Source organism: Melospiza melodia, chromosome 29, assembly GCF_035770615.1.
Source record: "Melospiza melodia melodia isolate bMelMel2 chromosome 29, bMelMel2.pri, whole genome shotgun sequence".
In the NCBI taxonomy this organism is placed as follows: Eukaryota; Metazoa; Chordata; class Aves; order Passeriformes; family Passerellidae; genus Melospiza; species Melospiza melodia.
Genome location: NC_086222.1, coordinates 4,320,727 through 4,344,857, shown reverse-complemented (window position 1 = coordinate 4,344,857; position 24,131 = coordinate 4,320,727). Strand labels below are relative to the sequence as shown.

Below are 24,131 nucleotides of genomic sequence, written 5' to 3'. Positions count from 1 at the left end.
GTGAGCAGGATAAGGCTGTCTCCTTCATTAGCCAATAGTTGCAGATGTGTTTGCAAGCTACAGATTTAGTTCAAAGATGAAAATTTCACTTAAAACGGATTTCTATCCAGAAAATTTCCACTCTGTCTCACCTGCAGGAAGGTCGGTGAGCAGGATGAGAGTGTCTCCAATAGTTTGAGGGGTGCTGCAGCTATGCTTGCAAGCTACAGACTTAAATAAAAAATGTTCATTTCACTTAAAACGGATTTCTACTCTGGAAAATTTCCACTGTGTCTCACCTGCAGGAGGTTGGTGAGCAGGATGAGAGTGTCTCCTTCATTAGCCAATAGTTTGAGGGGTGTTACAGCTATGTTTGCAAGCTACAGACTTAATTCAGAGATGCACATTTCACTTAAAACAGGTTCCTATACCGTAAAATTTCCACATTATCTCACCTGCAGGAGGCTGGTGAGCAGGATGAGGGTGTCTCCAATAGTTTGAGGGGTGCTGCAGCTGAGCTTGCAAGCTACAGACTTAATTCAAAAATGCACATTTCACCTAAACCAAAACGGATTTCTACTCTGGAAAATTTCTACTTTGTCTCACCTGCAGAAGCTTGGTGAGCAGGATGAGGGTGTCTCCAATAGTTTGATGGGTGTTGCAGCTGTGTTTGCAAGCTACAGACTTAATTCAAAAATGCACATTTCACTTAAAACAGATTTCTACTCTGGAAAATTTCCAGTGTGTCTCACCTGCAGAAGGCTGGTGAGCAGGATAAGGGTGTCTCCATTGGCCAACAGTTTGATAGCCAATAGTTTGAGGGGTGTTGCAGATGTGTTTGCAAGCTACAGAGTAAATTCAAAAATGCACATTTCACCTAAACCAAAACAGATTTGTACTGTGGAAAACTTCCACTCTGTCACACCCACAGGAGGTTGGTGAGCAGGATGAGGGTGCCTCCTTAACGAGCCAATAGTTTGAGAGGTGTTGCAGTGTGTTTGCAAGCTACAGAGTAAATTCAAAAATGTACATTTCACCTAAACCAAAACGGATTTCTACTCTGGAAAACTTCCACTGTGTCTCACCCACAGGAGGTTGGTGAGCAGGACAAGGGTGTCTCCAATAGTTTGAGGGGCGTTGCAGCTATGTTTGCAAGCTCCAGACTTAATTCAAAGACGCACAATTCACTTAAAACAGATTTCTATCGGGAAAACTTCCACTGTGTCTCACCCACAGGAGGTTGGTGAGCAGGATGAGGGTGTCTCCAATAGTTTGAGGGGCGTTGCAGATATGTTTGCCAAGCTCCAGACTTAATTCAAAGACGCACAATTCACTTAAAACAGATTTCTATCGGGAAAACCTCCGCATGCTCTCACCTGCAGGAGGTTGGTGAGCAGGACGAGGGTGTCTCCAATAGTTTGAGGGGCGTTGCAGCTATGTTTGCAAGCTCCAGACTTAATTCAAAGACGCACAATTCACTTAAAACAGATTTCTATCGGGAAAACTTCCACTCTGTCTCACCCACAGGAGGTTGGTGAGCAGGACGAGGGTGCCTCCAATAGTTTGAGGGGTGTTGCAGATATGTTTGCCAAGCTACAGACTTAATTCAAAGACGCACAATTCACTTAAAACAGATTTCTATCGGGAAAGCCTCCGCACGCTCTCACCTGCAGGAGGTTGGTGAGCAGGATGAGGGTCTGCCTGCGGATGAAGGGGTGCGGGTCGCGCAGGCACAGCGAGATGTTGGGGATGTACCTGTCCCCCAGCGAGGTGTAGCGCACGCACAGGTCGCACAGCACCAGCGCCGCGTTGTTGCGCACGGCCACGTCCGGCGACACCTCCAGCTCCCGCGCCAGCGCCGCGATGCACTTCTTGGCCAGCTCCTGGTGCTGCAGGCACAGCTTCCCTGCGAAACGGCACAGCTGGCGACACCTGAAACTTCAGGTTCTTGTGGTTTTTCAGAGCCTGTGCTAACTCCTGTTTAAGGCTTTTTTACCTATTTAGGTAATCCTGAGTTTCTTAGATAATGGTAAGGATTATAGGGGAGGTAGGAAGGAGGATGATGGACATGGTGGTTAAGATAGCAGTTGTAATGCTGGCTGGTCTGCTAGTGCATCATTAGGGTGCATGTCCCAGAATGCAAGGCAAGATGGATTCTGTTTGCCATCTGTATAGTTGTCTTCTGTTTAGTGGGCAGTTTTCCTTATCCTGGATGATAGTTTTACTGTGAGTGTGTGGGTTAATAGGTAGAGGACTGAAGGGCAGAGTGCAACCATTAGGGTGTCGCAGACATCGCTTATGGGAAATCCTTTCCTTAGGATTTTTCCTCCTGAGAAGCTGGGAGGCCTCAGGAACAAAATGTAAAAAATGGTTATCTTCTGCTGTGGAATGCAACAGGTGCATCTGGGATTGGTCTCATGTGGTTGTTTCCAATTAATGGCCAATCACAGTGCAGCTGGCTCAGACAAAGAGCCAAGCCACAAACCTTTGTTATCATTCCTTTTTATTCTATTTTTAGCCAGCCTTCTGATGAAACCTTTTCTTCTATTCTTTTAGTATAGTTTTAATGTAGTATATATCATAAAACAATAAATCAAGCCTTCTGAAGCATGGAGTCAGATCCTCGTCTCTTCCCTCATCCAAGAACCCCTGCGAACACCCTCACATTAGGGCATGGTCGTGGAATCCTATCAGCTCTTCTATGATAGGTGAGGAAGTGTCTTGGAAGTTAAATTGTGAGTGGTTGGCCATATTTAGGTAGAGATGTGCTGGGTTTTCACCTGCAATTTAGTCTTGACAAGGCTATGGAATTGTTTTATTAACATCTCTTTATGAGAAAGAAGCATCAGTGGTCTATGTGGTTGGCTTGAAACCAACATGTGGGGGTTTGACTCCTTCCTTTCTTGGACTTGGATGAAGTGGGGTTCTTTCCTTATCTCTTCCACAACCACTTCTTGCAGGCTCCAGGCCTGCTAGGGCTCCATGGAGGGAAGAGGCTTAAAGAAACTATGAATGACTTCATTATCTGAAGCTGTAATTGGAGGATTAACCTCTGATATGTGAATAGACCAAACTTAAATCTGTCTGAAAACCTCATTGTGGCAGTTATATTTTCTGGAAAAATCCCTTGGCCTAGGTTTCTTCTCCTGGGAAGCTGAGAAGCCTCAGAGAAAAAGGAAAACAATTCTTATCCCATCTGCTTCTCCTGTGTTTTGCCCTTTTGGAATGTGGTTGGAGATTGTTTCATTGGTTTCATGTGAATTGTTTTGACTCAATGGCCAAACGGGGCCAAGCTGTGTCAGGAGTCTGAAAAGAGTCATGAGTTTTCATTATTATTCTTTTCAGCTTTCTGTAAGTATCCTTTCTCTATTCTTTAGTATAGTTTAGTATAGTATTCTTTAATACAATATAGTATTATAAAGTAATAAATTAGGCTTCTAAGAACATGGAGTCAGATTCATCATTCCTTCCTCCATCTGGGAACCCCACAAATACAAGACCTCATGACCATTGACCATGTTGTGTCTATCCTCTGTAACCCTGCCCAAGGTGTATCTATTAAAGCCCTTTAATAAATTCTGACTTTATTCCCTTAACTCTGTCTATCCTGTGCTCTAGGCAGCCACTCCAAGGCATCACCAGAGCTGGGATAAATTCTCCTTCCCAGCCAGCCCAGCTCGCTGCCTCCAAAACAAGCCAGGGAAGGGATCAGGAAGTAAACAAGGGAATAAACAAGAAACTCATGCTGGAACTTGATGAGCAATCTGCACGATCTCTCAGGGAGATGGTACTTCAAGTTCTTCCAAACTCCCCTTAGACCTATAGAGTGGGTCTCTATGCCAAATTCCCTCCTTCACAGCAAACTATTTCTGTGTACAGGGTATTATTCAAAGCAGCTAAAAAGAACAGCCCCAGCTGTCATAGGCATAGCAGGGAGACACCCACCTCTGAGAGCATCACTGAACCAACCTAAAATAAAATAGCCTGCAATAGTTCTAACATCACTTCTCCCTGTTCCCAAGCTCTGCACAAAAGCATTAAACTTTCCAAAGCAATTAAGGGAAGAATAATGCTGCCTATCTGCAAAAGAAACTTGCTCCTAACCAAGGAAGTACTAAAACCCAGAACTTTCACTTGGTATTCCTCAGAATCCTGGGAATGCAGCTGGCCAGGCTTCTCTGAAAGCAGCATTTCCCTCACGTTGAAGAGAACAAGAATTTGAGTGCAGTCATTCTGCTCTAAGCTACGTCAACAGCACCAATTTTTTTTCACCCTCTCTAGAAAACCTTACTGAAAGTGAGATGATCCTTCAGCACCCAACTCTGAGTACAAGGACAGCACAGCTCTGGGGGACAATGCTGATTATTGGTCACTATTAATGCATTAACCACCTGGAGGAGCAGAGCCGGCAGGGTTCTGATGGTTTGCCCAACTTGTTTCCATGGATATTTGCATTGCTGAAAGCTCTGAGGTGGGCTAATGCCAACAGAGCACTGGGGCTGTCACAACTGCCAGAGCTTTCCATGGAATTATTTAGGTTGGAGAAGACCTCTGGGATCATTGAGTCCAACCTGTGACTGATCCCAGAGCTCTGAGTGCCACATCAGGCCTTCCTTGGACACCTCAGGGATGGGGACTCCAGACCTCCCTGAGCAGCCCATTCCAATGTTTAACCACCCTTTCCATGGACAAATTCTTCCTCACGTCCAACCTGCCCTCCCCTGGCACAGCTGGAGAACATTTCCTCTCCTCCTGTCCCTGTTCTCTGGTTCCTCCCTCCTGCCAGGGAGCTACAGAGTGACAAAGTCCCCCCTGAGCCTCCTTTTCTGCAGGATTTTGGGCAGAACTTCACCAGAAAGGCTGAGATACACCAAGGCCCGTTTTTAGGGCAGGATGACGGCACTTACCCAAAGTGATGAGAGCGTGAGCCCTGACCACGGGAGGCATGGCTGAGCCCCTGAACTGGGACAGTGGCTGGGAGCTGGGCATCTCCTCACTGTCTGTGCAAGCTGACCCTGGAAAAGATGCAAACAGGGCCTGGCACACAGGGGTGACAGCAAATGCAAAGCTAAATGTCACAGACACATTTTATGAAAAATCCTTTTGTTATGATTTTTTTCTCCTGAGAAGCTGGGAGGCCTCAGGAACAAAATGTAAACAATGGTTATCTGCTGCTGTGGAATGCAACAGGTGCATCTGGGATTGGTCTCATGTGGTTATTTCTAATTAATGGCCAATCACAGTCAGCTGGCTCGGACTCTCTGGTCAGTCACAAGATTTTATTGTCATTCCCTTCCTTTCCTTTCCAGCCTTGTGATGAAATCCTTTCTTCTAGTCTTTTAGTATATATAATATATATCAATATATAATATATCATATATATATTATAGATTAATATATCATATAATATATATTAATATATTTAATATTATATAGTATTTTAGTATAGTTTTAATATTATATGTATTATATGATATATAATAATAAAATAGATATCATATAATATACCATAAAATATATATTATAACATATATAATATATATCATAATATAATGATATATATTAAAATATATATTATAACATATATAATATATAATAATATTATATATATTATATAATATATATATCATATAATAATTATATGTATATGATAAAATAATAAATCAGCCTTCTAAAACATGGAGTCCAGATTCTCATCTCTTCCCTCATCCTGAGACCCCTGTGAACACCAGCACAGGGGGGGTCTCCAGGAAGAAATCTAGGCAATATGTGTATTTCCAGCAGCTCTGATGGAGAACACAGAGATTACAGCATAAATTTGTGGCTTTGAACTGCACTAAAGGCAGAGGGAGGAGAGCGGCTCACGTTGGTCCTCGCTGCCAGAGGAGGCCAGGATGGACTGGACCACCAGGAAGATGTGTTTGTCCACCTTGGCTGGGCACAGCTGGGCAGCCTCTCCCAGCAGGAAGAGGTGTCTGACCTGCAGAGAGAAAGCAGCACTGCAGTCAAAAGGCTGAGCTGCAAATGAAAGCCAGCAGGAGTCGGTTCTTCTCCAAAAAAGAAAAAAAAAAAAAAAAAACAACTCAAAATTCCCTCAGTGCTTTCAAGGCAGTGGATGGAGAACAGGAGGGGAGCTTTGGAACAGAAATCCTGGGTGGGTGTGTTTAATATGCTCCAACAGCCCCCAGCACATCTAATGAGACTGAAATACTCCTCAAAGCATTCCATGCAGCTCTCCCAAACAGCTCATCTCAGAAGTTTGAGTGCAAAAGCAAGGAAATAAAAACCACGTCATCTATTAAAAATACATGGGGTGCCATATCCATAAAGCAACTGCTGGTGTGTAAAACTGCTGTGGGCTCCCAGGCCCTTAAATACAAGATTTCATCACACACACAGCCCTGCACATTGCTATGATCCCAGCTCTTGGCATGGATTTCGAGGAACACCAGCTCCAGGCACACCTCCACCCTTTAAATAACCCTTAAGGGGAATATTTAAAATAATAATCCCCAAACTTACCAAGAGATCTTCCTGCAGCTGCCCTGCTCCATCCTCCTTGAGGACTATGTTGGAAATGTAGCTCTCACAGGTGGATACCAAATCTCCACACACCTGGTTGAGCAGCTCCTGTTCAGTAATTAAACACAATTAATTCAACGCTTTATTAATTAAACAAAAGGTAGCTGTAATATCTGTCCACACATGAATCCCTAATATCAAAGCCTTTATGTGCTTTTAATAATCTGGGTCCCATTAAAATCAATCTGACAGTGCCTCAGAGCTTTAAAATTCTCCCTGCACATCAAAGGATGTGTGCAAGTGTCAAAACACCTTGGAAAATGTGGCTTTTAATGATCCACAGGCCCAAGTTTACTTCATTATAGAAATCACACAGACTTAAACAAAAAGGATTTAGGCGACTGTTTCATGTGCACCCAACACATTGGAGGTGTCTGTGGCAATTTTTAGATGTTGCTTGAAAAAAGCAGCTCCATTAACCAAGAAAACATGATGTGAATTCCAAAGAGTGGAGGGGAAACACATGAAAAGCAGATTATCTACTACAATGTGGTGAATATAAAGCATCATTTCTGGTTTTCCACCATCTAAAAGTGGTAATTTTAATAACCAAATACATATATAAATGGTAACTGTTACATTTAGTGAAGTGACCAACTACAGGAACACCTTCATTTCATTTTAAGCCAACACTCTGTGGTGGCTGTACCTACAGGGGAGGATTTTCTGACTGTCAATTTAAAAACCCAAAAACCATCACCCAACCCTGGCTGCTGAAGCACAGAGGGCTCAGTTCTGCCCCTTATTCACTAAACTTGATTGGGATGCTTATTATAAAAGAGCTGCCATCTAAACTGAAATTTCAATTGAAAGAGCTACCATCTAAACTGAAATTTCAATTGTAAGAACTACCATCTAAACTGAAATTTCAATTAAAAGAGCTACCATCTAAACTGAAATTTCTGCCCATTATTTTCTAAACTTGACTGGGATGCTTATTATAAAAGAGCTGCCATCTACACTGAAAGAGAAATATAAAACAGACACAAAGAGAAATCATCAGGGACAAAGACCTGCATCAATTTTGGCTTCTTTGCAATTGTGTCCAGGCTGAGATTTTTATTTTACCAACAAAATATGGCCTAACTTCCCACTATGGGAGCAGAACAGAGCCATGGCATAAAACAAATGGAGGCAGAAAGAAATTATGAGCAAGTTATTAACTCCCTGTTTGGTCTCCAGGAAGAGATCTAGGAAATATGTGCATTTCCAGCAGCTCTGATGGAGAACACAGAGATTACAGCATAAATCTGTGGGTTCAAACTGCACCAAGCACAGCAACAGGTCTCCTTTAGGAAATTTCCTTTAGGAATTCTGTGAACTTGGACAGAAGGCAAATGCGAGGTACTTCAGAGGTGTGGGGGGGAATAGATTTGAAGGCAGAAGATTTCTCACAAGCCAGGCTTAGCCCCAGGATGTTCTCCAGCTCAAGTGCAGCAAAGAGGCAGAGCTGAGCAGAGCAGGCTCGAGCTGCTGGAATCAGAGCCCCTTTTTTAGAACTCATCATCCATCCCACAGCCTGCAGACAGCAGCAGACACCCCCTGAGTGGGGAACAGGCTATTTTAAGAGGAGTATTTTAAGTCCCACCTGTGCCTCCTCTGGTGCAGCTGCAGAGGCCTGGCAGAGCTTCTGCAGGGTCTCCACGGCTGGGCTGATCACCTCCAGGGGACACTGAGACTCCCTCAGCCAGCTCTGGATGCTCCCTGGAGATGACATCACACATAAAACCAGCATTTTCTAAGCTGTTCGAGTGTTTGTGAAGGCACAAAACTGTTGGGACTCAGTGCATCCCTCTGGGTGTCCAGAGTTGCCAGGACCCTGCCAGGGGGCTCAGAGACCCTGGCACACAGCCCAGAACACCTGTGGGTTTGATTATGACCCCTGGAGCAAATTACCAGCTTTGTATGAAGACCTGAAAGCCAGAGAAGTTTAAGTAGTGTAATAATACATTTATCACTGGGTGAAAAGGTAGATTTTGGGATTTTTAGAATAGGGGTTTTTGGGGACAAGATGGAGAGACTTGGGCGTGTCCACCCTTTCTTCTTCTTCTCTACCTCCATCTGCTGCTGTGACGTTGGCACTTTGGGATTGGTTCAGAATACAAATTCACTGTCTAACATAGGTGATAGGTATTGGGAATTAATTGTAAATATGTTATACATAGTTTGTAGTGTAAAAAGACAACACCACCCCGGGGGTGGTCAGAGTGCCTCAGGCCGCCCTGCTGAGCTGACCTTGGCTGGACACTCTCAGGTTTTGGTTGTTCATTGCTGCCCCGAGATGTGCAGGGTGTCTCTGTTTCAGCCCACACAGCTGAAGAACGAGTCTGGACTCTTCACTTTTCGGTCTTGAGGTTGTTTATTAATTCTTATCTATAAAATTTTCTTTCTGCCCAGCCGAGATCTGCTCAGCAGGGCAGCCACAGGCACTCTGTGCGTCCTTTTATACTACAAACTACGTATAACATATTTACACTTAATTCCCAATACCCATCACCTGTGTTAGACAGTGCACTTCTACTCTAGACCAATCCCAAAGTGCCAACATCACAGCAGAAAATGGAGAACAAGAAGAAGAAAGGGTTGACATGCCCAGACTCCTCCATCTTGTCCCCATAACCCCCATAACAAAAATCCTAAAATCTACATTTTCACCCTGTGATCATTTTGTTATTACACCATTCAAACCTGTGTGACTTTCAGGTCCTCATACAAAGCTAGTAACTTGCTCCAGGGGTCAAAATCAAATCCCCAGGTGTTCTGGGCTGTGTGCCAGGGAGCTCAGAGATCCCAGCGGGATCCTCAGCAACTCTGGACACCCAGAGGGATGCACTGAGTTCCGACAGGACAGGAGGAAAACTTTTATAGATAAGATACAATAAACAACTCTGGGACTGAAAACTGAAGAACTCTAACTCATTCTTCGAACACACGGGCTGAGACAGAGACTGTTCACACATCTCAGGGCTGCAATTAACAGCACAACTCCCAAAATCTCTGCAGGTGCTCAGGACCACTCACCCCTCAGCCCCTCACAGCTGCTCCTGGGGAGGTGCTTTGCCACGTGCCCAATGACACACAGGACGTGTCCCACGGTGCCACCACTCGTGTCCTGCTGCCTGCAAAACCAACAGTGAGCTCTGAGCCACGCCACGAGAGCACAGCTGAGCGACCCTCTCTCCTCTGGGACGTGCATTATTGAGGCAGGCCTGTCAAAGGCAATGAAAACTCAGAGGGCTTGAGGAAAGAGTTGGTTACTGCATGGATCTCAAAGCCTCTGCTGGATTTCCAGCTGCAGAAGTGACAGTTTGAAGGAAAAACTGGGATTTAAGCAGCTACAAGGCAATCTGTGGAAGGGCACTGAGGGCTCCTGGCAGAATGGAGCTCAAAGCACACACACTGACCTGCTGATGCTGTCCCAGGATTCAATGATCTTGGAGTAATCCAGCTTGGGGGAAGAGCCAGCCACCTTGGCAAGCAGCATCCAAGCTGCCCTGGAATGCTCTGTCTCCACGTGAGACATGACATTATTGACAAAAGTGGAGGAGAACTTGTTCTGCTTGGACCACATAAGGAAGGCTTTGCTCAGGTAACGGCTGCAGGGAGGAAAGGAAAGTTTAGGGAGGAATAAATAAAACAGTAAAATCCAACACAACAAAGCTGCTATCGCCTGGCATTGCCACAATTCACACTGAAAATTTCCACATTTACACATATTTTCGCTACAGAGCTGGCATCCCTACATGGATGTTGGGGCAGTAACACAGAAGGTCCAATTGGTCCCATGACACATTAGGAAATGATAATTTCAGCAATTTGTAACCAAGAATTTCCAGCAGCTGTTGTTTAATACCCAGAATAATAATGATGCCTCAGGTTTTAGCTTTTCTGTTTTTCACATTCTGTGCTGCTTCAGTGTGTGGGTCTGGGTTCACATCAGGGGATGGTGAGCTCTGTGCACAGAGCAGGGAGACAAAACCATTCCTGCTCCAGCTGGGCACCAAGGACAATCATACAAATCTCATGCCCAAGAACATGAGCAATGGTGAATTTAAGAGAGAAAAACAAGCAGGGTGGGACTGCCTGGGCTAAAGCTGGAATGGGACAATGAACTGCAAGGTGCAAATGGAGCAGAACTGATCCAAGGGAGAGACCCTGGGAGCAGTTGTGCATTTGTGACCATTTTGGTTCATCCTGGGTTCATTTTGGGACCATTTTGGGTTCATTTTGTGACCATTTTGGTGCATCTTGGTTTCATTTTGGGACCATTTTGGTGCATCTTGGGTTCCTTTTGGGACCATTTTGGTTCATCTGGGGTTCATTTTGGGACCATTTTGGTTCATCTGGGGTTCATTTTGTGACCATTTTGGTTCATCTTGGGTTCATTTTGGGACCATTTTGGTTCATCTTGGGTGCAGCCCTGGCTGGGCTCTTGTGCTGCCCATGGTGGATCCATTGAGGCCTCTTAATAAATCCCTGCTTTATTCTTTAACTCTGTCCAGTCTCTGTTTCACTTCAGCCTTCACAAGTCATCAACAGAACGCCCTTAATTGGAAAGGACCTTGAAGATCATCTCATTCCACCCCCTGCCATGGATAAGGGCACCTTTTCCTAGCCCGGGGTGCTCAGAGCCCCATCCAGCCTGGCCCTGAGCACTGCCAGGGATGGAGGCACAGCAGAGTCATGTCAGGCATCACAGCCTGCTCGTTTTCCTGCACAACCCTCATTATCTACTCCACACTGGCAGAGCTGTGAGATTTCTCAAGCTGCAAGGTCCTGCAGGGTCAGGAGGAAGAAGGCGCCAGGAATGTGCAAACCCTGTTAGAAAATGGCCCAAATTAGAACAGTGACAGTTCCCCACACTGGCACGGCAGCACCACCAGTGCCTCAGCTGCTATTTCTGAGCTATTATGCCCTGTTGACTAATAAACATACAGCTGTCTTTAATCAATGTTGTGTCCTTGTCATGCTGTGTGTCATCCCATTTCTCCCTCTCCTTCCCACGGCAGGCAGGATAATTCGATTTGTCACAAGACAAGTAACATATTGTACATAAGAATTAATACAAGGTGATGTTCTTGCTTTATATATCCTCTCTCACTTCTGTCAGAGGAACACCTCCATCTGACTTAAATATTCATGTGCTATCAGTGCATCCAGCATGGGATGGAACAGTGAGCATTGCAGTCCAGGGAGAGAGCACAGGTAACAGGAGCAGCAGGTGGAAACACCTGACACATAAGCTGAACTCTTCTTGTCCATGCTCAACAGCCCTGTCCTGGGAGCTGGCAGGGCAACACAAGCACCCCAGTGTGGTGGTTTCCATCCCCAGAATGATACTGAGGGTTTCAAGCAGGGAATTTGAGCCGTTTCAAAGAAATCCCTGAGAAAAATTTGGTTTCTTGTCATTGCACAGCAGACAGCACGTGCATTTTAACAGGGTGTGTGTGTGTAAGCTGTGGGACCTCACAGGGAATGAGAACACAAACTCAGACTCTTATCTTAGTCCTCAGTCAATAGGTAATTTCCTTCTGTAAAGGAAAAGTTGTGTATTCTAATGGGATTAAAAATGGAAAAACTCCCAAACTTCTGGGTTTTATCCCTGAATATTAACATAGGTAGGGGAGGGAAATGCTTTTACCTGAGCTCCTGGCTTTCTGAAGACAACAGGGAGAGCAGATCCCACGCCAGCTCCTGCTTCTCATCATCACTCCTGGATTTATGGTAAGGTTTAATGTGCTGCAGCAGGAGTTGATCAAGGCAATCCAAGGCCTTTTCTTGGACAGAGCTTTCTGCATCCATCACCACAGGCACCACTCCGTTCAACCAGGCCTTCTGCACCAGGACATTGCTGTGCTGGGACTGAGAGAAACAAATTTCTAAATCATTAGGGGACCCCAAATGCATGGTTAAGAGCAGCAAAGGCCTCCAGGCTCAGCTACAAACTTTGAAACTTGAATTTTAATCAAGCCCAGCAGTGTGGCAGCAGGTGGGACAGGGAAACTCAGCATCACAAGGTCTTTAATCATCTCTATGATAAATACCTGGTGTTTCTGCTAAAGAACTGCAACACTTTGTTTTGAGACTCTATAAAGAATTATAACAGGTTTGCAATAAGGCTGTACAGCAGATGATTTAGCACTAAAAAAAAAGAGCTTTGCTTAATATAAACCCTGTGCTCCAAGCCTGAGTTACAAACCCCCTGTGAATAAATAGAAAAGAAAGAAAAATATAGCATTGCTATCATCCACACATTACATCTGAAAGTGATTCAGGGTTTTTTTTAACTTGAGAAGGCCAGCAACATAAACATTTTCTTCATGACACATAAATCAACAGCCAGAAAAATCAGTGTTTCCAACAGTTGGAAGCACTCTGCATAAATCACAAGTAGGTATCAGAGTGAGTCATGACTTCCGAGTCAAAAGGTAATGAAAAGAATTAGAGCAGCCTAAAATGCAGCTCCCAGAGTGAATAACTGATTGGTGAGGTCCCTCCTGCTCTCTCCCCTCCCAGGTGTGGCAGAATTCCCATTCCCCTTGATGCCTTAGGATTTCAGCTTTTCTATTTTTCAAATCCTGTGCTGCTTTAGGGTATAACTCTAAACTGCACACAGAGCATCACCTCCTGTTTACTCACACAGAACAATCCCTCCAGGGCTCTAACTCGGGGACACCTCACTGTCTCAGGCCCCAAAAAGTACAAACAAAAGTGAATTGGAGAGGAGCAAACTGGGGGTAAATTACTTCATTAGCTGAAGGTGTAATTGGAGAATTAACCCCTGATGTGTAAATGGATCAAACTTAGAAAAGTAAATGGACCAAACTTAAACTTATAAAAGTAAATGGACCAAACTTATTATTGGAATCAAGGGGCGACTCCTGTAAGAAATGATGAAGAGAAGTCCATTGATATCAGAAAGCTAATTAATTATACTTTATACTTTATTATACTATATTATTATTAATTATACTTTATTATACTATATTATTCTATACTATATTGCACTATATTACATCTAAACCAAATCTGAACAAAGCACTCAACTCAGCTGCCCAGAATATCACACTTGGCCCTGACAGGCCAAGGAAACAAAACCCCATCACTCTGGGTAAACAATCTCCATACTGCATTCTACTTTTGCACAAACAAATTAAATAAGAATTGTTTTGATCATTCTTTTCCCTGCTTCTCTCAGGCTCAGAGAATGTGAATCCCACAACTTTTAACTGTGTGAAAAACTCATGACCATTGTCCAGCTTGGGTGTAGCCTCTGGGAGGCTTTGACTGCCCAAGGTGCAGCTATTGAAAGTCTTTAGTTATCCTGGATTGTGTCAAGCAAATTTATTCTATTTTACTTTATTTATTTATTCTATTTTATTTTATTTTATTCTATTGTGTTATTCTATTGTATTCTAAATAGAATTGTGTTCTATTTGCCATCTGTATGGCAGCTGTCTTCTGTTCAGTGGGCAGTTTTCCTTATCTCTTACACACACACTCCTCCCTCTGGGGGACATCTGCTGATAAGAGGCCATTGAATGTCCCTGCATGGCTGATAAGAACTACAGCATCCCATTGGGAGATGTGAGCCCAGAGGGAGGAGACAAGCATTCCTACCTGGATATAATCTGGAGATTCTGGAACACCAGCACGGCTTCTCCACTGGATTCCCCAGAGGAGCAGCAGCTGCCTCTTCCCCTGGATCTTCAGAGGCAGAGACTGCACCTTTCTCCAGGATCCCTGCTCCAGCAGAACCAGCCCTGACACTGCAGGAGGGCTGAGCCACAATTCCAATGGCACTGCTGCCAACAGCCTGACCCACAGGGTGTCAGGTTGGGCTCTGACTCTGTCAGTGTTGTTCTAGTGTACTGCATTGTTTATTTTATCCTTTTATTTTCTTCCCTATTAAAGAACTGTTATTCCTGCTCCCATATTTTTTGCCTGAGAGCCCCTTAATTTAAAATTTATAAAATTCAGAGAGGGGGGTTTACATTTTTTCCATTTGAGGGGGGGCTCCTGCCTTCCTTAGCAGGCACCTATCTATTCAAACCAAGACATAATATAAATACCCATTTAACTGTAGTGGGATAGAATATAAGAAAATAAAGACAATGTAGAAAGTAATCTTACCCCTAAGGTGTTGCAGCTGGGCCAATTATCAAAGATTAGGAGCAGGCCTGACTTTAACAGTAACTAATGAGAAGAAGATGCTATAAAAGAATGGGGTGGTTGAGAAGGGAAGTGGACCCAGTTGGCTGCTTTGTGAAGAAGAAAGAGTCAGTGCTCTGAGGAGCAGCCCATGAGAAACACCAAGAAAATGTGAAACTTTTGTAATAAGGAGACAACAGTATGGAACCCAACAGTATGAGAAGCTGACTCAGGAGAAACGCCAAGAATATATGGAACTTTTGTGATAAGTAGACAACAGCATGGCACCCCTGCAGCAAGATGACAACATTTAATCGTGTTCCCCTTGCCCAGGCTCACCAGGAGCAGCTCAGTGATGGAGTGCAGCGCCTGCTTCCGCACGGACACGGCGGGGTCCCGGCAGCGCTCCCGCAGCACATCCAGCTCCTCGGCCGTGCAGGGCACCACGCCCTGCCTTAGGAGGCTCACAAACACCTGCCAGGCAAACAGCAGCACTGAGATGTGTTATGGTGTGGTGTGATGTCAGTTTTCCCAGTCCTTTCCCCCTCCCTGACCCCTCCCAGCACTGTCTGTCAGTCCTGGCATTCCAGAAGGGCATCGAATGATTAGCAGATTCACAGGATGCCCTCTACCCCTGGGGGCATTGGGCCATCCAGGTGTCCTTTGTCCCTTTGTCCCTCCCCTCCTGTCCCTGCTTGGTGGCTCCCTGCCCCTTCCCTGCCCCTCTCCTGGGGTTCAGAGGAACAGCAACCACGGGCTCAGGGAGTTCTGCTGGAGCTGGTGCTGCATTCAGAGGCCTGTGGGCCAGAATAAAGCTCTGCATCCAAACCCTCCATCAGAACTGACTCCTTTCCTTCACCATCCCCTCAAAGCTTCTCCACAGAGGGAAACCTGAGGAGCAGCCCCTGTTATGGGGGGAAGCTCCATCCCAGCACCACCAGAGCTCCTGCAGGCCTGGAATTGTCTCCACATGCCCAGCTGCAGCACCCAGGCAGCCCAAAGTGTCTGTGGGGTGAAACACCACACACGCAGGCAGCCCAAAGTGTCTGTGGGGTGAAACGCCACACACCCAGCCGGCCAAAAGTGTCTGTGGGGTGAAAACGCCACTGTTGTCCCCTTTTGGTCAAGCAGCAAGGGCCAGACAAGCCCAGGTATGTCCCATATGGCTATATTGGTATTTAATTCAAATAGAGTTGCATTTCAAAGCTCCCACAAAGGGTTCCCATCTACGTTTACAGCTGCAAGATGTTTGGTTGGGTTTTGGAGCAGAGGTCAATAAAAAGGGGTTCAAGTTCCATTCTGGTGTTGCCACTTGCCCTGATAATCACAAACTGCATGTGCTTTACTTGTGGAACTTTCTCAGGGGCAGCTTAAAAACAGGTGGTCAGAAAAGCCCCTTGTCCCTCTCCAATGCTTTGCAACCTTCAAAATCTTTTCATTAATTATGGTAGGGACACCTTAACCAGTTGAATTACTGACTGTAACAGGCATCTCACTGCACTTGCCTTGATATCTGGAACAATTTTAAGGAGGGTAATTGGGACTCCAAACCCAACTCATCCTACCTAGACCCCCACTGTCTTGTTTAGGCTAGAAGTTGTTATTTCACAGGAATGCGGTCACCATGAACTTCTTTCTTTGTCCCCAAATCCCATCCCATTTTGGACCCACCATTTAGGTTCAGCTGGGCTGGGCACACCAGGGGCACTGGGTGGCAAAGCAGAAATACAATTTACCCCCCACCAATGGCAGCCAGAGATTCATCACACCCAGAGGGAAGCACATTAACAATTCATGAGTGCTGGGCACAGCCAGAGATGGAAAATGAATCACAGAACATCATTCCAGTCATTGCTGCTCTGGAACAGCAGCTGGAGAGGGAGGGTGTCACAATTTCCCCTTGAAAGTAACGTGCCTCTCGTATGAGCCACTGTTCTTACTTCATAATAAGCAAGAGGGATTTATTTTTATTCTTAATCAGAAAGCATTAAAACATGAATTGCAAAGCCCTGACTGGGAAGCTCAAATCAGTGTGTGAATTGAGGGGGAAGAGCTGGGGTGAAGAGGACTAACAGAGGAAGGCAGTCAGCAGCAGACACCTCTTTTTTAAAACAAGGAAATTTCCATTGAAGCATCTCTCTTTAAAAGCTAATGACTTCATTAAAGAAATGAGCAGCAAGGAAAGCAGCACAGAGCTCAGAAAGAGGCTGGATATAACCTAATCCCTTGGCTAACAAGGTCAAAACAAACTAAGCAGCTAATATGCTTCAGTTTATGAGGAAGTCTCTTAATTGAAATGCCTATTGACATTTGACAAGAGCCTCTCCTCGCAAATGACGGAATAACAGAATGCCAGCAAGGGTACTAGAGAAATTTCCATCATTATGCCTGCATTATTTACTTATCAGGAGCTAGTAAACAAGATCCTAAATGTCTCTAAGGCACTCTGCAGGGAGAGCAGGAAGCTACAAGTGGGCAAAGTGACAGAGTTCGCAGCAAAGCTGTGGCCTAATTAATTATTAACAATTTTGGGTAATCACTGGGAGCAGGGAAGGATGCAAACCTCACCCTACCTGCAGGGCAGATTTCCTCACGTTGGTTTTCTCATCTCCAGCTCTCATCCTCAGCATGGCCATGACTTCTTTTCCTATCCAAAATGAAGATAAAATGGAATTACCCCCACAAACAGCATTAGTTGGAACAACAAAACCCCAGGATGGCTTGGTTGGAAGGGACCTTAAATCTCATCTTGTTCCACTCCTGCCATGGACGGGGACCTTCCACTGTCCCAGATGCTCAGAGCCCCATCCAGCCTGGCCTTGGGCACTGCCAGGGATCCAGGGGCAGCCCCAGCTGCTCTGGGCACCCTGTGCCAGTGGCTCACCACCCTAAAGCAGCACAAACTCAGTAAAACAGCAAAAACAATCACCCAAAACTTTCAGAAGGACTGGACAATTAAAACCACCCAAAAAAAATCCAGAATGAGGCATAAGCCAGAAGAAAAAACAAACCCAAACCATTTCCCCGCTTCGCTCATTTGAAAACTCATCTTAATATATCACAAAAGAAAATGATGGAACAAATTACTTGAGAGACATACAGCAAAAAAAAGAAAAAAGGTGAATCTGCAATTTCTGACCTTTTCATTTGTCTACACAAAAGATGTGAGGCTACCTTCAGAGCTCAGCAGGTGGGTCAGGCACAGTCTGTGGCTCAGGTGACCCTGGTACCTGTGGGAAGAGCTCCCTGGGCAGAGCTCAGAAAAAAGGAGCCAGCACAGAGCCAGGGGAGGCTCTGCAGAGCTCTCAACACCCACAACCTCCTGGGAGTTCTGCCTCAGAGCTGCACACAGCACCAATGTATGAACTGCTGTGCCACAGAGGGAAAATGACTCCGTTTGTGAACTCCTCGAGGCTGCAGAACTGAACCAGCAGCTGCAAAGCCCCTCCTCAGAGTCTGCAAGGAAACCAGAACACATCTCTCTTCCCTGGGTGTCACGTTAGGGCTCAAATTTCACCCTGTACAGCCATATTCATACTTATTTCTGCATGTTGGCAAGGAAAAATACATCATCGAGGCAAGAAGTTATTAAATGGCACACAACTGAATTCACAGATCAATTATTTCTCACATTTTGAATCACTAGGCTATTAACTGGCCATAAGGACTTCAAGCATTTTATCATGGCTTTTAAGGTTTTTATTTATTGCTGTTTGTCAGATTTCCCAAAGATATGCCAAATTTGGAGATCTGTTACTTAGAGATTCACATGGACATCCATCCTGTTGCCATTAAAAACAGGATTAGTCACAGGGAACTAAGCAAAACTAGCTTAAAAATACATTTTTACCAAAAGGAAGCAAAGGGACTTTGATCTGGGCTTTCTTAATGGGCAGCTAAGTGCAGTTTCCACCCTCCTCCCAAGAGCAGCTGCACAGGAAGAGCACAAAACCTTCCCCACTGCAAGATTTTGCCACTAAAATAATCCAGTCTTGTGAAGGTGACCAAATAATCACACTTTGACATTGATTTTTCTGATGTAGAAAAGAGAGAGGGGGAAAAAAATCAACAAAACAACCAAAATTCCCAAGTTCTAAAGGGCTGAGAACTCCTGAAGGAAGGGAATGTTTGATGCTGGTGTGCAGGGGAAATTCTGCAGTGCACAGCTCACCTTGCAGGTTATCCCCACCCTCCTTATCTCTGCCCTTGAGCACTGAGCATGTTCTGACTATCCCTGGCTGAGATTTCTTTCTTTTCTAAGAGAAATGAGCTGTTTGGTCTTCAGAGGAGAGCAAAATTAGCACAGGCACAAGCCAGGCACAGGCATGGGCCAGACAGCTTTGCTAATGCACCTTGACTGCCTCGGAGAGCCCTGCATTCCAGAATCCTCTGGAGCTCCAGACAAGGCTTTATTCATTCCAGCCTTTTCTTAATTTGTTTTGCCAAGTGCCAAGTGTGTGCTCAGCTTGGGTATCAGAGACAAACCCAGGCATCCTCTGGCACGAGGAGCCTGCAACTAAACAGGGAATTCACAATGCCTTGAGTGGCCTGGAGGACTTGTCTGTCTGAGGGAGCAGATTAAGGAAAATTTATCAGCAAAAAAAAGGAGCTTTCAATGGGGGGAGATTGGAGCCTGGCTCCTGGAGATAGGGAGGGAGATCCCATGTGAGGAGCAGCGTGGAACAAAGGCAGCACTGCAGGATGTGAGGCAAGCAGAGAATTGAACTGTCAGCAGTTCAGGGGAGGTGAACAGCAAGAACTGAGAGCGCAGATCCTGGCAGGGGTTGAAAGGTTAGCAAGAAAAGCTTTTCCACACAAGAGGAAAAGAAAAGGAGAGGTTTAAAGGAGGAACATCCCAGCCACAAAAGCCAGCTTGCATGGTGATTTCATGCTATCAACACATTAGAGGCAGCTTGCCATGCTGCATCAGGACATTTTGTGTGACACTCTGCTTTCAGCTTTCAACCTGATGCTGCAGAGAAGCAGATCCTTGCCTACAGAACAGAAAGGTGCTGTGCTTTACACAGCAAAATAGATCAGTTCTTTGTGCACTGGAGCAAGAGATTTAATTACCCTGAAATTATATGGAGCTACAAGTGTTACATTCCACATAAATTACAAATTGGGAAGAATAAATTACCTGCTTCTCAACAAGGGTTGCCACCACATTAGTACCAACAGACATCTGCATTTCAGGATTAAATGTGTTTTTCAGACTTGAGTGGAAATAGTGTTTCTTTATGGCTGGCAATTCCACCCCCTTCATCACCCCAAAGTGTTTTGTAAAAGATTTCTCCACTTCCTTTGAGAAATGGACAATGAATACACTTCAGAAAGTCTGATTTCAATTAAGGCTTTGAATGCTTATCTGGAAAGGCTGCTTTAATTCTGACATACCATCAGGCCCAGCAGTGTCACTGCTGTCTGTCAGCTCCACAGTTCTGCAAGTTGGCAAGGTCCTCAGTGGATGGTTGGACACAGCTGAAAGAAAAGATAAAAGCTGAGGAATAACAAAAGCATATATTCACCTGGCAAGAAGATGGTTCAGTGTTAAACAGAGAGCCTCATGCATGCCCTAGGTTTAACAGATATGTGTGTTTTTTAGGAAATGGCATGCCAAGAAAAGCCTGAGACTTACTGGAAGAGAATGACTCTATACCTTCTGCACTGACTGTCACGCTCGCAGTGTTTGTGTTCGCTTCCAACACTGTGCGGACAGAGGCTGCCAAAAAAGAGAAATAAGAAAGGAAATCAAACAAAGTATTTGAATTCTGGATATCCCTGCCATTCCAAATTCCTTTCTAGCTATGGGATGCTGTGTGCAGGCTCTGAGTTGTGCCATCTGGCCTTCAGCACACCTGGGGGAGCTCAGCATGCCAGTCACGAACAGAACAAATTAGCAGAAGCAAAAGGCAACTCAAGATTTAATCAGCTGTCAGGCAAGAATGAACTGCTTCTTTTTTTTTTTTTCCCAATGAGCAATTTTGGGTTGTCTGTAAACATCCTTCAAAGGGACCTCACAGAGGAATCTCTTTAGAACTGATACAGGAGGATAAATCCCTCCCAAATATAAGGCTTCATAAGGAACAAGGCTCATTGTAAGAGTTTAAATCAGGGATGTGGGACTCCAGGTGGCTCTCCAAAATGCAGTTTATCCCATCCAAGACATTCCAGCAGTCCAGAGTTGTGGGTGACAGAGCTGTGCCCACAGCTGTCAGCTCCAGCTGCAGGCAGGCCTGGAGACCCTTAGTTTAGGTTACAGTGCATTATATACTTTGGTTTTGGTTACAATGCATTTTATACTTTTCTTTGCTGAGCATCTTAATGCAGTAGAACCAATCTATACCTTAACTATTATCTATAGCCCATCATAACTACTGTAATTACCATATTCATGTTACTGTTCTCCAATCACTAAAAGTCAGTACATTACAGTTTAAGCTAAAGTTGTTTTTCAGTTTTCTTGCAGTGGAAAATTCTGAGACTTTTTTTCTATTTGCAACATCAGCAGGCTTGTTTGCCTGTGCTATCTTTCTGCTTAGTAAAAACATCTTCTTGTTTAGATTGAGTTTATCTTTTGCTCTAAGCCATAAAAACCCCTTCTAACTAACACACCCTTTGCCTCCTTGGTTACCCAGTAAGACTGGCTCAGCAATTCTTTTCTTCTATATCAAAACTTGCTTCCATCTCTATTCCTTCATCAGACTCTACATTTAAAAATCTTTCTGCTAAACATACGTATCTGTGAGACTTTCTTGTCAAACTTTCATCCTTCCCAACAGCTCATGAATTACTGCTCATTATGGCACAGCACGTAACGACTCTGCTTAGTGCCAGTTTTTAAGTTCCTGACAACTCCTACCTCTCAGCAATTATCCCCTTGAAAGTTCAAGAATGATTTTCATTACCTCATGTGCCCACAGTACTCACAGCTCTGTAGTAAGTCCTGAATGCTCTCAAAGGTGGCAGCAGCTTTCATCTCGAGACAATGGGCGAGGCTGCTGAGAGCTTTGCTCCGGACCACGGGGGCTTTGTCTGAGCACCGGCCAAACACCATGACCTGCACTAAAAACTTGTGCTTTAGCAAACTCTGCTGATCCTGGGACAAGGAGCTGCCTGGGCTCCTCTCTGGCAGCTCCAACAAAGCCAAGGCTACATCAAGAGCAAACACTCTGTAGGAAACCTGCAGGAAGAAAAAAGCACACGAGGCGCTCTGTTAATGGAAGTGAACACGGGGTTTTCTTGCCTCTGGGTACCAGCAGTGACAGAGCTATTCAGGGCTGAGATTGAACCCTTCATCTCCAAAGCATCAAGGAAATGCACTTACTTTGGTGAGTGAGTATTTATAAAGCCAAGCAATGAATTCAGCAAACTCTGCACAGGGGAGTTTGTCCAGCAGGGTCACCAGGGCCTGGGCAGCGTAGGTGCGATAATCACCCTTGTCTGGGACCTGAAAGAAAATTTAATTAAAACCTGAAAGACACAAGGGCACCCTGTGATTCTTCACTGCTCTGCTCTGGATGCCAGAAAGGCATTTCAGGGCTTAAGAGAAGTGTTTTTTTATTTAATGAGCTGATATATTCACATTCAACAACAGCGAGAATCATCACAGCTTCCTCAGTCACTACTTCACCATCACACGTTTTCACTCCTTAGAAAAGACTGTGAAAACTGATTTCCTAAACTATTAATGATGTTCCAGTGTATCCTCATGAGTTCTCCAGCCCAAGAAGCAGCAGAGCTTGGCATACCTTGGTACAGATATGTTGGAGCAGGATTCGCAGAACAGGATAAACAGCTTCCTTCAGCTCCTCCACCAGAGAACTGCACAGGGGAGAGAGAGAGAGGGAAGCAGATTTTAACAAAACTGGTTTATAGCAGAGGAAAAGTCAAGGACATTCCTTTTGGAATGCATTTGAAAAGTCAGGAAAAGTGGCCATGATTCTGCAATCATGAGTACAGCAAGATATGACCAGAGAACCATCCTTGCTTCCCACATTAACCTGGCTTTGCAGGCAAAAAATAATTTCTTCCCATACTTTTCTAACAAGGAGAAGGGTAACATGAAAAGCTTCTTTGTTCTTAATCTACTTTTATATGTTGTCTGGGGATCTCTGCACAAACTACACTTGCAACAACATGGATCCCCAAAAGGGGGAATAAACACAGGCAAAACACATCATTAAGCAGGAAAGAGCAGGAACTACAGAGGAATGAGCTCCATGTTAATCTTTCATTTCCTTCACAATTCTCTGTAGTTAAACACAAGACTTGAAAAACTGACACAAAGCAAAATACAGAAAATAGGTCCTTTCCACAGCACCTTTTCTTCCCCCTCTGCCAGCAGGCTGGGTAAATTCCCATTCCAGACATTTTAATTAAGCCTCATTTGCACAAACAACTTCAAAGCCAGTGCCAGTTTGTCTCATCCCTTTATCACCTCAACAGCAAAGCAAAGGCATGCCAGAAGAAAGGAGCAGCCATGCTCAGAGCTCTGAGTGTCACCTGATGAATTTCACAGCCTGGTTCCTGGCGCTGGTCACAGCTGATGTGATGGGAAGGGCCTCACGCCTGGAGCCCCCAGTGCTCTCCACCATCAGAACAACGCTGAGGAGCCGCTGGAACACACACCTAAGGGTCTGCAAAGAAACACACACATGGAAGGATGTGCAAGGAAACACACATCTAAGGGTGTGCAAAGAGACACACACACCTAAGGGTCTGCAAAGAAACACACACATGGAAGGGGCTGCAAGGAAACACACACATGGAAGGATGTGCAAGGAAACACACATCTAAGGGTGTGCAAAGAAACACACACACCTAAGGGTCTGCAAAGAAACACACACATGGAAGGATGTGCAAGGAAACACACACATGGAAGGGTCTGCAAGGAAACACAGACATGGAAGGGGCTGCAAGGAAACACACACATGGAAGGATGTGCAAGGAAACACACATCTAAGGGTGTGCAAAGAAACACACACATGGAAGGGTCTGCAAGGAAACACACACATCTAAGGGTCTGCAAAGAAACACACACATCTAAGGGTGTGCAAAGAAACACACACATCTAAGGGTCTGCAAAGAAACACACATCTAAGGGTCTGCAAAGACACACACACATGGAAGGGTGTGCAAAGAGACACACACATGGAAGGGTCTGCAAGGAAACACAGACATGGAAGGGGCTGCAAGGAAACACACACACCTAAGGGTGTGCAAAGAAACACACACATCTAAGGGTCTGCAAAGGGGTTATTGGCAGGCTCCGTTCCATGGATGGTCTCAGAATTTCTGCTGGTTATGACTCTGACATATCTACAAGCTTCTTTTTTCCCAACTCAGCAGTCAAAGAAGGAGTCAGGACTTTTCTGTTCTTGTTCTCAAGGTTGTTTATTGTTTTTATCTATAAAATT

General features: G+C 44.8%; 1 protein-coding gene across 3 annotated transcripts in view; it reads right to left on the bottom strand.

The window, feature by feature from the left end:
- The window catches only part of NCAPD3 (non-SMC condensin II complex subunit D3), a 41,116-nt gene that overhangs the window by 11,328 nt on the left and 5,657 nt on the right, over positions 1–24,131 (bottom strand). For 2 of the 3 annotated variants that reach the window (XM_063178589.1, XM_063178588.1), the window contains 16 exons: positions 23,218–23,351; positions 22,464–22,536; positions 22,040–22,162; positions 21,643–21,895; positions 20,351–20,434; positions 20,110–20,193; positions 17,286–17,359; positions 15,052–15,186; positions 12,203–12,423; positions 9,966–10,157; positions 9,583–9,680; positions 8,150–8,265; positions 6,502–6,609; positions 5,845–5,959; positions 4,887–4,994; positions 1,647–1,885 (listed from right to left, as the gene is read on the bottom strand). In XM_063178589.1, coding sequence (XP_063034659.1) covers positions 1,647–1,885; positions 4,887–4,994; positions 5,845–5,959; positions 6,502–6,609; positions 8,150–8,265; positions 9,583–9,680; positions 9,966–10,157; positions 12,203–12,423; positions 15,052–15,186; positions 17,286–17,359; positions 20,110–20,193; positions 20,351–20,434; positions 21,643–21,895; positions 22,040–22,162; positions 22,464–22,536; positions 23,218–23,351 — 2,157 coding nt within the window. The remainder of the gene's footprint in view (positions 1–1,646; positions 1,886–4,886; positions 4,995–5,844; positions 5,960–6,501; positions 6,610–8,149; positions 8,266–9,582; positions 9,681–9,965; positions 10,158–12,202; positions 12,424–15,051; positions 15,187–17,285; positions 17,360–20,109; positions 20,194–20,350; positions 20,435–21,642; positions 21,896–22,039; positions 22,163–22,463; positions 22,537–23,217; positions 23,352–24,131) is intronic. The other variant, XM_063178590.1, reaches the window with a different exon arrangement.